The sequence below is a fragment of the Penicillium angulare genome (genome assembly GCF_028827245.1).
Source record: "Penicillium angulare strain IBT 27051 chromosome Unknown utg000008l_segment0_segment0, whole genome shotgun sequence".
Classification (NCBI taxonomy): domain Eukaryota; kingdom Fungi; phylum Ascomycota; class Eurotiomycetes; order Eurotiales; family Aspergillaceae; genus Penicillium; species Penicillium angulare.
Window position 1 is genome coordinate 2,109,982 of NW_026623167.1, and position 13,797 is coordinate 2,123,778.

At 46.9% G+C, this 13,797-nt stretch overlaps 8 protein-coding genes across 8 annotated transcripts; 5 read left to right on the forward strand and 3 right to left on the reverse strand.

The window, feature by feature from the left end:
* Window positions 1-561: 561 nt before the first annotated feature.
* N7478_011444 (uncharacterized protein) lies at window positions 562-1,269 on the reverse strand (the record flags this gene model as incomplete). Its single annotated transcript, XM_056927658.1, has 1 exon — window positions 562-1,269. One exon carries the CDS (start codon window positions 1,267-1,269, stop codon window positions 562-564), a length of 708 nt encoding a protein of 235 aa, XP_056774706.1.
* Window positions 1,270-2,164: 895 nt separating this feature from the next.
* N7478_011445 (Heterokaryon incompatibility) lies at window positions 2,165-2,389 on the forward strand (the record flags this gene model as incomplete). Its single annotated transcript, XM_056927659.1, has 1 exon — window positions 2,165-2,389. One exon carries the CDS (start codon window positions 2,165-2,167, stop codon window positions 2,387-2,389), a length of 225 nt encoding a protein of 74 aa, XP_056774707.1.
* Window positions 2,390-2,695: 306 nt separating this feature from the next.
* Window positions 2,696-5,727, reverse strand: N7478_011446 (uncharacterized protein; the record flags this gene model as incomplete). The annotated part of the gene is made up of 4 exons (XM_056927660.1): window positions 2,696-4,036; window positions 4,106-4,963; window positions 5,032-5,246; window positions 5,313-5,727. 4 exons carry the CDS (start codon window positions 5,725-5,727, stop codon window positions 2,696-2,698), a joined length of 2,829 nt encoding a protein of 942 aa, XP_056774708.1.
* Window positions 5,728-5,996: 269 nt separating this feature from the next.
* N7478_011447 (uncharacterized protein) lies at window positions 5,997-7,129 on the forward strand (the record flags this gene model as incomplete). Its single annotated transcript, XM_056927661.1, has 2 exons — window positions 5,997-6,365; window positions 6,437-7,129. 2 exons carry the CDS (start codon window positions 5,997-5,999, stop codon window positions 7,127-7,129), a joined length of 1,062 nt encoding a protein of 353 aa, XP_056774709.1.
* Window positions 7,130-7,482: 353 nt separating this feature from the next.
* On the forward strand, window positions 7,483-9,094 carry N7478_011448 (uncharacterized protein; the record flags this gene model as incomplete). Its single annotated transcript, XM_056927662.1, has 3 exons — window positions 7,483-7,729; window positions 7,804-8,057; window positions 8,129-9,094. The coding sequence occupies 3 exons, from the start codon at window positions 7,483-7,485 to the stop codon at window positions 9,092-9,094; spliced, it is 1,467 nt and encodes a 488-aa protein (XP_056774710.1).
* A 591-nt stretch (window positions 9,095-9,685) lies between these two features.
* N7478_011449 (uncharacterized protein) lies at window positions 9,686-10,411 on the forward strand (the record flags this gene model as incomplete). Its single annotated transcript, XM_056927663.1, has 1 exon — window positions 9,686-10,411. One exon carries the CDS (start codon window positions 9,686-9,688, stop codon window positions 10,409-10,411), a length of 726 nt encoding a protein of 241 aa, XP_056774711.1.
* An 844-nt stretch (window positions 10,412-11,255) lies between these two features.
* On the reverse strand, window positions 11,256-11,818 carry N7478_011450 (uncharacterized protein; the record flags this gene model as incomplete). Its single annotated transcript, XM_056927664.1, has 2 exons — window positions 11,256-11,729; window positions 11,771-11,818. 2 exons carry the CDS (start codon window positions 11,816-11,818, stop codon window positions 11,256-11,258), a joined length of 522 nt encoding a protein of 173 aa, XP_056774712.1.
* Window positions 11,819-12,679: 861 nt separating this feature from the next.
* On the forward strand, window positions 12,680-12,907 carry N7478_011451 (uncharacterized protein; the record flags this gene model as incomplete). Its single annotated transcript, XM_056927665.1, has 1 exon — window positions 12,680-12,907. The coding sequence occupies one exon, from the start codon at window positions 12,680-12,682 to the stop codon at window positions 12,905-12,907; it is 228 nt and encodes a 75-aa protein (XP_056774713.1).
* Between the last annotated feature and the right edge of the window lie 890 nt (window positions 12,908-13,797).

Here is a 13,797-nt window from a genome sequence, read left to right on the forward strand (position 1 = left end):
TCGATTGTAGCTTAGTCCATCTGTGAAAACTTCATGTTTCAAATTTACCCAGGTAATCATGACTTTATCAGAATATCTTGGTACTACTAGTATAATATGAAGGAATTACTATATAGTGTGTTGTCGGTTTTATATCACACTAGTGCGACGTACTTTGGTCCTGATAGTATATTGCTTGACGCGTAGCTTAGAACCATTGGCACTTACCTTAGCGGGTGCTTATGCTAACAATGGAATATTGTACGGTAAAGTAGTATGAAGCACAATATTCGAAACTTGAAGTGAAAGATTGGCTGCAGACTACTCAAGGGAAAGGGCTCTGACAGTACATAGCTCATATGTTTCACAAGGTACTTCACAATATCTGGATGGTTCGGATTCGGATTCGCTAAGCTACCGCATCACGATGTCCATCAATCGTGCACTAAGGGACATGATATCAAAGGCACACTATGTGGGCTGCATTAACACTCTCGAAGGCCATAGTAGCACCACCAGGTTCCAGAGTAGAAGATATCTGGAGATAGTCCATATGGCATGACACTGCTGCTCAGTTTCCTTTTATTTCAGGGCAGCTTTTGCGAGACTATCTGCCATCTTGTTCTGCTCTCGGGGCACTATCCAAAATTTGACAGAGATGTACCGTTCGAGATAATCAATCAGCAGCTCGATCTTCTTGAACTGGTCAGAATTCGCGACTGGCAAGCCCTTGGCATTCTTCCAGCCATTTCCCTTCCACTTCGGGAGCCATTCAGTCAGGCCCCGTACCACGTACTCGGAATCGGACTTGATTACAATTGCATCAAGCAGGTCGCCTGCTTGGCTCCACTCTGTCTGGATTCTGATTGCAGCAATCAGAGCTGCCAAGCAAGCCTCCAGCTCAGCTATCTGGTTTGTGTGACGGTCAAAGCCGTCTAAAGTGCGGGATAGATTGAGGTCGTTATCGTAGCCGTGGAATACCCCAATCGAGGAACGCGCCTCATCCTTGCCATTATTCGAACAAGCCCCATCAATCGCGATGATAAGGCAGTCCGCATGGAACGAGTCCGCAATAATACCACAACCGCGGCACCTTTCTTTTGATCCGGGGCATGCAAGATAAACAAGGTCTCCATTTGGACACTCAATCTCTTCTTGGCTGAACTGTTGTGAGTACACATTTTCAGGGTGAAATCGGCGGCCGGAGGTCAAGTCAATTTGTGATGAGTCAGGTGAGCAACCCTCTTGACTGAGTAGAGGCTTATGGATATTAGCAGAGGAGCTATGCATCTCTTGCGCGTGGTTGGAGCCCTGAGAATCCTTTAGTGAGTTAGTATTGAACGAAGCGAAGGGAAATCAACAAGAATGAAGGGCCCACATGGGCACTCTTACCATGCTAGAAGTAGGGTTCTTCCTTCTCTTATGTTGTCTCTGTAACCTGTTTAATGTCTTAAGGAGGCACTTCGAATTATGGGAGTTGCGTAAAAGGCGAGGCTGAGGCAGGACGATCGGTTGGTTGTCAGAGGATCCGGAGGGGATGATGATGATGATAGAAGAGCACCTGTGCGGTGTGGTATCTTTGTAGGAGAGTGAGTGAGGAGAGGAGGGTGAGTGAGGAGAGGAGGGTGAGTGAGGAGAGGAGGGTGAGTGAGGAGAGGAGGGTGAGTGAGGAGAGGAGGGTGAGTGAGGAGAGGAGGGTGAGTGAGGGAAGGCGATATCTTTACAGGAAACGTCTGGACCATGTGCGGGTCACTTCTTTGGACCCGACACAGAAACCTGCATAAACTATTATGGCATGTCACATTTACTTGTACGGCAAGAATAATTTCAACCAAAAACGCTGTCAAGGCCTCCGAGGTCCACTGGCATTCAGGTAGTATCAACTGACACGCAAATGCGGCTCAACATAGAAGCCTTGAAAGTTTACTTGCCCAAGTCCGAAATTGCTGAGCAAATTACGATACTTATGCTTCCTATCAGCATATTTGGCTGCCTTGGGCAAAATTTGGATGGGACTGGGAAATTATGGCATACTGGGGAAAGAATTATAATGCATACATGATACCGGTGAGATATTTGCTCCGACAAAAGGAGGCCTAGATAGCCGTTTGTCTGAACATTGCGATTGAAGCTTGCTCTTCGCGAAGCCACACCCAGCTGCAAGCTCAAGTACCATACTCCCCAGATGGCCAGAGCTATCTACGGAGTGGGTGGGAGGTACTATGCTATTCATCTCCAGTACCGACGCGGTCAATGGTTTGGTGTGTTTTTGATGGTCACCGGTAGTGGGGACTCTTTTCAGCCTGAGAAGATGATCAAAGTCGAGAATCCCCCTGTGCTGACCTTGAGGGGATATGACGAATATCTGCCCAAGCGTAAAGAGGTGAACGTTAATTGGATTGTTTTGTAGATTCGATATTTGCGCTACTACCTGTATTGTAAGATCTGCATAGATAGAAAACCAAGTGGAAGGACAACTAGAAAGACATTTTGAACGGTAAATAGAGAAATGTTTTTTTTTCCTTATTGGAGATTATGCTAGTGAGATCATTTAAAAAGAAACAACGATTACATCTCGAAGATATATCTTCAAAAATGGGGGTTTTTCTTGATAATCGCGATGCGCCCCCGTACCTAGCGCCAACCACATTGCTGTTTAAGGCAAAGGGCAGTTTGAGAATTGACCATGTTTAGTATGTGGCTTATATCCAACATTTCAAGAACGGCCCCAGACAATACCGAGCTGAGTAATGAGCTCACAGCTATGCTCGCCGTAGAAACCCTTCATGGACCAAATAGTTTTACCAGGTTTTGGTGCAGACTCCACTAATGTAGGGGAATCACTCGCGCTCTGCTCACCCTCATCACTCAAGAAACGTACAGTTCCAACATCTAGTGGCCATCCAGGGAGCTGGCCCAGGTTATCCGCAGCGAGTATGAACTCAACAGAGTTAATGAACGAGCTGTTATGGGTGGGTTTGGTGGTGACAAGCTTTGCCGTCACAATTGGTGAGTTAACCTCACAGACCCAAGAAGCATCCTCATCTTTCTCGGGATAAGCACCATATTTCAGGCTTCTACCGTTCGTGTAGGAGACCTTCAGACCACTAAGTTTGCCCTGGCCCGGCCCGCTGTTGGCAGTGGCGAAGCCAAGCTTGGCGATTGTCCAGGTACTCTCTACATCGGTGAGAGCGTTGAAGAGGACCGGCTTTTCAGAGCTAATGCCAGTGGCAACAAAGTCGCCCATGATGAATTTGTTCCTGTTTTGCAAACGGGCCATGTGACCAAGGACATCTTTCTGCATAGCCTGGTTCATTCCGAGTAGATTTCTGCACAGTGGTGATGGGAGGAGCGAGTTGAGAGTGGGGACGAAGCTGTCCTTACCCCACACAACACCAAGACTGGTCAGATGCTCGTTGTCAGCGAAGCCAAAGAATCCGCGCAGCGTCCATGGTTGGTCATCACAGCGCACATAGCGGAATGTCTCCATTTTGTCCTCGGCTGTTGCTTTCTTTTCGTCAAAGGTGTCCAGGAGTTGACAGGCATTTGTCGCGAAGCTAATTGCAGCAATGTACTTCTTACTGTCCTTAGTGCTAGTCTTGATGTTGATTTCGACAACCGCTTCGGAAACTTTAATATCGAGGTTAAGCTGATGAGAGGCTGGAACCTTATCGTTGCATACTCCGAAGGAAATCTTGTCTCCTTTGGTGTAGGTGATCTGGATACCCTGCACGATGTTATTTTGGGCCCAAACCCCAATACTGCTTGGGCAGAAGGTTGCGTTCAATGTCTCCAATGCATTGAACATCTTAGCATTTTCGTGCACTTGCTCAACTTCTCCAGCAGTGCCATGTACGCGATAGTCTTCTGCTTTGGCCGCGCACTTTCTAATGGAAGCCTGCAAGCGGTGGTCCTGCTTGTCGATGGGGAGGTTAAACTTATAAACAGGAACAAGAGCGGTGGTTGTATGAGCAGGAGGGTTATAACCCAGAATGACTGTGGCACTGGGATCTTTGACACCGTAAATAGCATTCTCAGCTGATAGAGAGCGAACAATCTAGATCGAATGGAAACAGTTGTTAGAAATGGAATGCAATTGAATCAAATCGGGATATGAAATGCTTACCGGAACGAGCTGCTTGAAGATCAATGGATTAAGGAAGTATGAGTCGCGAGTTACATCAGTTGCGACCGAGGGGTCCTCGGCCACGGCATCAACTTCACTGACGATTTTAGCCATTTCCATGCGGCACAACTTGCGAGCTTGGATCAGGCCAGCAAACGATGCTGGGAAAACTGGGACGGACTCTTCAGTTTCCGTCGGGTTAGACGGCACAGGTGTGTCCTTTTCTTGTGCAACTGCAAGGGCTCCCTTCGTACTAGCTTGAAGAAGCTTTCGTGCACTTCTTTTTCCAGGAGGCAGTGGACCCTTGACCTTGGCTAGATCGTAAACATCCTGAGAAGGCTGGGCCAAGTCGATGGTGGCACGGTTGCTCTCCAACTCGTAAGATGCAAATGAAATCTGCTTCCAGAGAGACTTGTAATCCATGTAGTTGTCTAGCAAGGAGCCAGTGTAGACACCCGCATTCTCATAGTCAAGAGGCGAAAAGTCTGGGTTTTGCAAATGGAAGCTCTCAAGGGCACTGTATTTGGTCAAAATTGCGTAAGTACGCTGAGGAGTGATTGCAACCAAATCTGGGAATGCAGCGGCAGCCTTCTTCAAACTGGAAATGCTCCAGTCTTCAGTGGGGTCCTTGATACGGCCACCCCCTGACCAGTTAACCGCAATGGTTGTCTCAGTATCCGAAGTAATGTTCTTCTTGGCCATCTCGAAATTGCCACTGACAGCACCAGATAGACTAGGTGTGGTAAGCTCTGCTTCAAGGTGGGCCTTGATTTCGAAGACCTTGGACTTGTCGGCAATTTTCATTGAGATAATGGCATTCAGTTCGCCACCAGACTCCCAACCGGAGATGAAGGTATCCTGTACTCGAGATGACAAGGTTAGTAATGCTCTGTTTAATGCCCGCACTTCTCAACCTAGGAACCTACTCCGTAAATCTCGTTGAATCTCTCTTGGTGAATTTGAGGAATCTTGTTGAAAATGCAGTAGTTACCTGGTTCAACGACCTGGTTGGTAACTTTGACCTGCAGATGGAAATTTATATCACTGGACTTGAACTTGTCACTGTCGACGTAAGAACCATTGGCCTTTCCACCGATGGTAGCGGTTTTGATAGACAAGGAACCAGAAATATTCATTGCATCTATACAAAAGTGTTAGCTCGCTACACCCATGGTCCGACACCTCTTTCATCCTTAAAGCCACTGACCTGTCACATCACTCAGCTTGTCCACAAAACGCGACGAGTATGTCACGATTTGAGGTTTGACCCAGGAAGGCACAATGAGTCCAGAGTTGGGGTCCTTCTTGGACTCTTTCAAAACTTCCTGTCGTGCCTTTTCGATTATATCAACATGAGTGCCCGAATCGCTGACAGATTCGACATCATCAAGTAACTTGCTTCCAGATACTGAGCTGTCAGTGCCAGGATCGGCGGCGGCAGGTGTATCAACATTGACCGGAGGACTATTAATAGCATCGCCAGCTTTCCTTCTCAACGCATCGGACTGGGCGAAGGTTGGATCTGGGAGAACAGCTTGGTCAAGGCATGTTTGTTGTGTATAGGAGTTGAAGCCTTGACCAAGCCGCATGGAGTTGTTGTATGGAGCCAAAAGCTGCGCCATTGTGACTGATTGGTATATGAACTGCAAAGCTAATGTGTAATGGATTATTTGTTCTGTCCGGATGTGAATGACCTTAAGGGCCTAAGTAGTGTTTTATGAGTTCCTCCAAAAAGAAGAAACCCCCCAGGCGAGCTGAAGACTGTGCACAAGAAGATCTCTCCAAGGGCATTGTAGCCGATGTGGTATAATCAGGTGCACACATAAGGGGAGGAATTCGCGACCCTCAGTCTAGTCAACATCCACATCCTTTTCCTCTGATTTGAACTATCATGAAGAACGAGAACGACCCCGCATTGCCTACCCTGCAAGCCCAGACCGAGGCGGGGGCACCGATAGCACTGCCATGGAGTCGGGAAGAAAGGTCACTATTGGCAGGGTTCGACTCGTCCAAGATGGGAGACTTCTCAGATGGTCCTTGGAAAGCGACGGCATCTCCGTTTAGCGCCCAGTCAATTGTCAGAGCCACAATAGTTCCTGACGCTAGTGGCGGCGTCGGAGTTTACCGTGAAGGTTTCTCCACTCGTTCTGCATCTTCTAACGAGCACCTGAGCGCCTCGCTTGGTGTCACTGTCGGGTATTCTTTCCTGAATGCCAATGTAACCGGTGAATATGACAAGAACGTGAACGAGACAAAAAACGTAAGTGTTGAATTATCCCCGATGTTGGTTCAAATGGTGCAAATGTTGACGCGTGACACCCTTGGCGCTAGGCCTTTCAATCCTCACGGAACGCGTCGTTCCGCATGGGCCGCGTGGTTCTAGACCGCCCCCCGGATTTTTCACTCGAAGCCTCCACACTCCTCGCGCAGCCTGATGGAGACTCCCGCTTCTGCGAACGATATGGAGACTACTATATTTATGGGTATGAACTTGGCGCCGATGCAGGCGCCTGCATTTCTGCAGAAAGCTCGGAATATTCGTCTGAAGAGACCCTTAAAATCACCGTCACTGTGAAGGTATTGTTTTGGTCCGCCAGTGTCTCTCACACAGAAACATTTAAAGAACACAAATCGTCGGCAAGTTTCGCCTTCTCGGGATTCAATACTCTCGACGGCGAGGTCAAAAAGTATCCGGGGGTCTCGCCGGATGGTTCAACGTCAGTGGAGGGCCTGGTTAAGATGCAGAAAGAGGCGAGCGAACATCTGGCCCGCGTCGCTAGGCTTGATCATGAGATCCAGAAACGCATGGCCAGTCTCGGGCTGACCGAGGACGCCAAACTACCCCTGAGCTCGTGTGGAGAAGTTTGTCGCTCGGGCTTGGTCGTGCAGCTTCTGCTAGCTCCGTTCGCGAACCTATTCGAATACCAGGCAATTTGTGCGAAGCGGCATCCCCTTGCTATTGGAGCCACTGATGCCATGGCTGCGCCACTAGCCCCGCTCTCTAACAAAATCCGACGCTGCTGAAGAGTTGAGCGCAGCAGGTACGAGAGACATTATCGATCATCGGTGAAAAAGGCATTCCTCTATTTGCTTCTCTACTTGTCTTTCCACTTGATCTGCTATCTATGGCTAGGGGGGTTTTTTCCCGATGGTCACTATTGCCCCCTGTGGGTGGAGCACATGCATCATGCACCCGGGGTTCTTTGCCGATCGCTTGCAAAGTCCATTTTACCATAGCTTATTCTAAGCACACTGTTAATGCTCGTTTTTCTGTAGTTGAAATATAAGGGAATATTCAATTTGATAGTAAATACTCCAACTTTTACCTTGTCCGTGTTTATCTTCCATCTGTCTAGATTCCGTGTTCCAACGTCACTATGGTCCTGAAATTCACCAACATCGCAACATCTTCCCAGTGGATTACTTTCCCTGTTTCCGCTAAGGAGCAGGTTAGAATTCATTGGGAGGTTGCCCGGAATAAGTATGAGAACACCTATTACGTGGCTAAGTGCTACTATGGTATCTTGGAGGAAAAAGTGCCTACACCAGAATTCGTGGCGAACAAAAAGCTTCTAGTCCCAAGCCCCATTGTTTACAAGGGAAAGAAAAGGATGACGGTTCTGGGTAAGTGGATTTACCTCATTATGATATTCAAATCTCAAGCGTTGGTTTAACAAGCATTCACTGAAACTACATAGGTGAAACAAAGATCTTCATTGCGGCAGAGTTCTTTGAGGATGAATACGCCAGAAGTCAAACGGACTTGATTCACTTCCATCTCAAGGACATAGCTCGTGACGTTGGTGCTGAAAATGAATCTCCATGGGTTACCATGAAGTTAAACGGGGCCTTCTGCTACGGTCAAAGCCGTGGTGTCTTGGGCGTTCGGCGGAGATACATTGTCTATCATCCATCCGTCGGACTTGGCATTCGTCGGCCAAAAGTCTGGCAGGTACGTGCTCTGTTTTAGAAACCTTAAGTATGATCACAATCACAGAATCACACTGATAACGTTTTGTATAGCACCGTTTTACTGATGACAACGACGTCACGGATGCTGTTATGAAGGGTCTTGAGGGCAGCGCCAAAAATGTACCCAAACCGTACAAGCCGTTAGGTAGTCTATTAAGCAATCTGGGCAAGCTACTTCACAGCACAGGCCAGGCACAGATTGGTCATGAACTTAAAGTGTTTCTAGACGACACTGATCTCAAAAAGATTCCAAGTGAATGCTCAGAGCTTGTGTACCTGGGCGAAGAAGCAAAGCTAAAAAGGCACATGGCGAAGATCCAAGCCATGGAGTCTAGTGCCACCGGAAACGCTGCCAGGGACTTCAAGCCGAAGAACCTCCTCGCGCCCACTGAAAATGACCCCGTTCTTCCTGGCCAGCCCGAGGCAAATCTGAATCCAGTGGACGAGGTAATTGATCAGGGCCTGAGGGCTGAAGCAATGATTGAACGGGTGGAGGAAGTCCTCAATCAAATCGAAGAGCATGCTGATGACCTCGATGAACTCGAAATACATCCCGAAGGAGCGAGACTCGTCGAAGAGGTTGAAGAGGCAGAAAGCGAGGAATTGGATGAAGAGGAGGAGGGCAGACCAAACAGCTCTCAACATGACCGCCCCCTTGAAAGAGAGGGACAAGACAAATCCGAGGAAAGGCGAGAGGAAATCGTCGGGAGGAAGCCCCGCAAGCACAATTCGGTCGTCGACAATAAAAAAGACACGAGTTTGCTTGCAGTCTTTTCCCAAACGCGGCCTCAAACCCAGGCGCGGCCTCGACCAAAAGTCATTATCAAAACACAAGTTGACGGGCAGAAACCGGTTTCCCAGAAACGGATTTTTGAGCGTCATAAATCCTCCATTGGTGTCCATAATAACCCGAGCGAGGCTAATCCCACTGTGAACTTCACCTCTGCTGAGAGTAAGAGAAATCCCGCAGGTCAGGAACGTGGTCAAGGCTGGAGAAATGGCCCCGCAAACCGCTAGGAATTCTGCTGTGGCGCAAGTATACTGGAGAGATCCTGGGAGTTTTTGATGCATCAAACTATTGATCATATTTAGTGTCTTGGATTTAGTCAGTTAGGAATGCATTCTTTGTAAAGTCAGCATAATTCACACTTTAAGTATTTCAAAATCAAAATAAAGAGTCAATCGGTAGAATTCTAACCGACAATCCTTTGCTTAGAATTTTGCGTGTTAGCTGGAAAGTGAATCCAAACTTGGCGTATCGATAAATCGCATTATTCCAAAAAGCACGAATGCCTACTAAGATAGGTTCATGAAAGCCAGCTGGATCATCAGTCGGTGACCGCGAGACGAACTAATTTGGAGCGAAGTATGGGGTAAGAATATGCGAAGAAAAGGTGGCGGTGGTTCAGGTTCCTGCAAGATCGGTAGACGGTCATTTCAGCCGAGCATGGCAGCATGTGGCCATTTTTCCTGTTTCTCATTATAAAAGGTGTCCCCTCGCCCTCCCATGAGAATTATCACTCCACACTCTACTCCACTCCTCTTCAATCACAAGCACACAAAAAGAAGGAAAAGATCCCAGCTCTTCTTCTCGCTCCAAAAGTCAACATGGTGGCCCCTAAATATCAAAGCAATCGGTCTGGCCAGCAGTCTGCCTTCCCGAATGATTTCACCAGCAAAAGCACTCTCGAAAATGACCGCCGGAAGCGAGAAGCCATTGCCGCTGCCAATCTTCGAGAATCCCAGGCGGCTGAAAAACTGGAACGTGAACGCCGCGAAAGGGAGGAAGCAGCTGCCTTGAGAATTCAAACTCTTGAAGGAAACGTCCAGAATGCTACCTCCCAAATAAAACTTCTTGAAGGACAGAAGTTAGAGGCCGAACACTCGCGTGACGAGTGGATGGGGAAGTTCAAAGCCCAAGGCGAAGATTTGAATACACGGCTCCAGGCACTTAACCGTGACATGGAACAGCAACGAAATCAAAAGGACGCTCAAATCAACGAATTGAGAGAGCAGAGGAGCAGTATTGATCATAAGATTCTCGACGAGCTTCAAAATGATGACGTCCAGATCCTATCTATTACATACGGCAGCAGAGTCTACTATGATTCCGGAACCTCAGACTACAAGGATTTGCTGTCGAAGTTCAAGGGTGCTGCCAGAAATGGAGGTTCTTTCAGGGTCTGCAACGAACTGATCGGTGATGATCCCAACGGTGGTCACTCCAAATCCCTGATCATCGTGTATCGATACCTTCGACCCGGAGTTAATCGACGTCTTCGAACCTTGACAGGCTGGGAAGGCAATGATACTAGATTTGATCCTTGGAATTAGGTTTACTACAGTGTCTGGAAAAATGTTTGCCTTGACACAGCAGACGTAGAGAACCTGGAACATTGTATCTAATAATCAATATTCAAGCATTGTGGATCAATATGTCTTAACCAAGATCAGAGGTTTCTCCGATAAAGTAAATAATTTGATGACAGGAATTGCACTCCTTTCGTATCGCGACTGTGGCATGGCAATAAGGACTCGGAGTGACGGGATCTACGAGATATGGGGGCCCATAGCGATCATCGGGAAAAAACCCCTTGGCCATACTAGAAAATATTTACTTTTTATTACAACGCTACCTGTATTATAAGCTCTACATCATGATGGATCAATGGACAGGCAAGTAGAAAGACATACAGAAAGGTAAAGGGAGAAATGACATTTTTCCAAATATTTTAGATTACGCCAGTAGTTTTATTCAAAGAGAAGGAAAGATTACATTTCGAAGTTACTATATCGTCGATGTCACCGTTAAGCGTCGATGTTGAGATCGCAGGATTGAGGCTTGGCTTGGCGATATCCCATGGGCCTAAATAGTACTTGAAGTTACTAAAAGGTATTTTAATTCTCTGTCGGCTGAAAAGGGGCAAAAATGAGAAATCAATCATGGGTTCAAGTTTCAAGGGGGATACTAGATAATAGATATCTCGCAGTTCGGCATCAAGGGGCATGATGTTCATTGAACTACTTAGCGCGTTCGCCATTTTAATTCGTCGCAGTATCACGTTTGAGAATCATCATAATTCTCCTAAGTGTATCCTTCTTTTCCTGTGAAGACAGTCTGAAACCTCGAAAGCCAACACAACAAAAGCACTCGACCGTACAATGACCAATGCCTTTTTTATAAACATTTTTGGCACGCGCTGCACAACATCCGCAATCGGTGACCGCAACATCCACCTCGATCGGCACAATCCTTCACCAACTCCTTTCGCATGTACCCGTTTGGGTCTTTTCGAATAGATTCGTAGTTCTGCTTGACTAGGTCCGGGAGCATGGTCTCCATCTCGTATAGCCTGCGTGAAAGCTGGCTGCGTTGATGGTTTGTCTCGTCAAGTTTGTGTTGTAATATTTTGAAACCCTTTTCGTGGAATTTGGTGACTCGTGGACAGAGGGTCGTCTGAAACACCGGGATCTGAGTAGTCTTTGGTTCCTCCTGGTGTAATACACCCGATGAATCGCGAAGTAACGGTGATAGGTCACTGTAATCGATTCCGACCTCATCTAAATCCCGTTGCTGCTCCTCATTGTATAGAACGTCAGATTCCAGTGGCGGACGTAGACTGTTTATCTTTCGTTCGATTCTCTCCTGTTGCTGTATGTTCAGTCGGATATTGTATTCATCGATGAGAATACCAAGAAAGAAATCTCGATAATACTTGTGAACAAATGGAATGTGGCCATAATGTAATCGATTATCGCCATGCAAGCCGTACCTCCTCACAGTCTGAAATCTCCTATGCCAACCAAGCTTGGTAACTGTGTCCGCCACTGCCACTTCCAGAAAAGGCGCGATTGGATTGAGGACATTGTAACGGGACTCATCTCAGATCCCAAAGTAAGGTTGAGTCATCTTGAAGAGAAAGAAGATCCTCGGGATGTATGGTTTCGTTTTTGGCGGGAAGACACTTTGGGGTGAAGAAGGATGATCTAACGATCTACCCGAAAAGGAAGGAGGGGCGCGTGTTAGAGCCTCAGGCATACACTTGCCAGTCAGAGCAGGAACCTTGGAACGGAAGCCGAATCTGGACTAGTCGATAATTAGAAGTCACCTAGTAATAATCATGTACTCAAGATAAACTGATCAAAATAATAGCTGATTCTTGAAATCTTTTAAACATATTAGATCAATCGATTGCACAGGCCAACTCCGTTATACTGGCCCCATCTTGCGGTGATTGAAGTACTAACATCACTCGGCCTGCGCAAGAGACCCACCAAGGCTCACACGCCCCGTACATAGTGTATATCAAACTACTTTGTCGGTCAACCAATGAAGTACCGGATCTTGTTGCAATGACACCATTGCTTGTTTTGTAAGGCAAATTCAGACAAACAAACCAAGCCACAATGGGCTGGGAATTCGTGTTCGTTTGTCCACTGAAAAGCACAGCCCATCGGGCGCGTATGCAATGACTGCAGCCACCCTTGTAAACTTGGGCGCTTATCTTTTTGAGTGACTTTTATTACCATACATAAAGAGTTCTACATCTCTCACAAGACATTTTCCGTTCGTAAATTTCCATCACCACCTTCCCCATCAGAATGGCGCCGCTCGATCTGTTTGTCGCTAACCTCAACTTCACCCGGCCTGACATCCTTAGCGCTGGCTTCGGTCAGTTTGCAAAGGATCGTTCTTTTCTTTTGACATGGATACAACAAGTTATGGAATCTTGGTCGTGGAAGGACTTTTCCGAGAAGATTTTACAATGGCTTTCACGTCCTGGTGAGCAACGTCGTGATATGATAGGTAATTCGGTGACTGATAGCTAGCTACAGACATACTGGCTGCTATCACAGCCTGGTGGATTACCTTTACCGTCTTAATGATTATTTTTCTTTGCCTGGGCTTCGGCCCAGTCGGTATTTTGCCAGGTATAACCCACGTTTTGATTCTTAATTGTGGGATCTATTCAGATCTTGATATCATCAGCTAAAATATGTGGCAGGTTCATTAGCGGCAGCCTTTCAGTCGTGGATGTATGGCGGCTTTACTCCAGCGGGCGGCATATTCGCTACGCTAACAAGTATGGCAATGATTGGCATGCTAGTTCCATGCGAGGTACTTTTAGCCTCGTTGATTGCCCTGGGCGTTGCAATAGCTGTGTGGCTAAATCATGGGTGAACTAGAGAGCTTATAACAAGTTATCACACTAAAGATAGGGAGAAACTGCGGGGGGGGGATAGCACCTCTGGGCCTGTAATAAATGCCTAGATATTGTTCTTAAATTCAGGACCTATCTCAAATGGATTCAGTCGCTTCGAACGCAAAGCCACTTGCGGAATAAAATCAAATTTTTCATACGTAGAATAATGGCTCGATGTTTTGAACATAATTGACTTCGCGCTGAAATTCGCCTCGAACCGTCTAGGCATAAGCATCATGCGGCCCTCCTTGATTCCACCATTCAAAGCAAAACAGAAAGATCAATCACACCACATGAAACCCAGTGACATGAGGTATCAGCCACCACATTACCTCCAGCTCTCAAAAGCAAGCGCCTCTCATCCGCATCATTAATAACTCTCAAAGATCGTGAATATGCAGACCACTACTTAATATCTACCACCCTCCAACCATTTTGACCAGCCGAATCGTCATTGACAAACACTTCGGAGCCTGAGGTTGCATTCATGATAATCATGCTAGACCCATCTGCCTT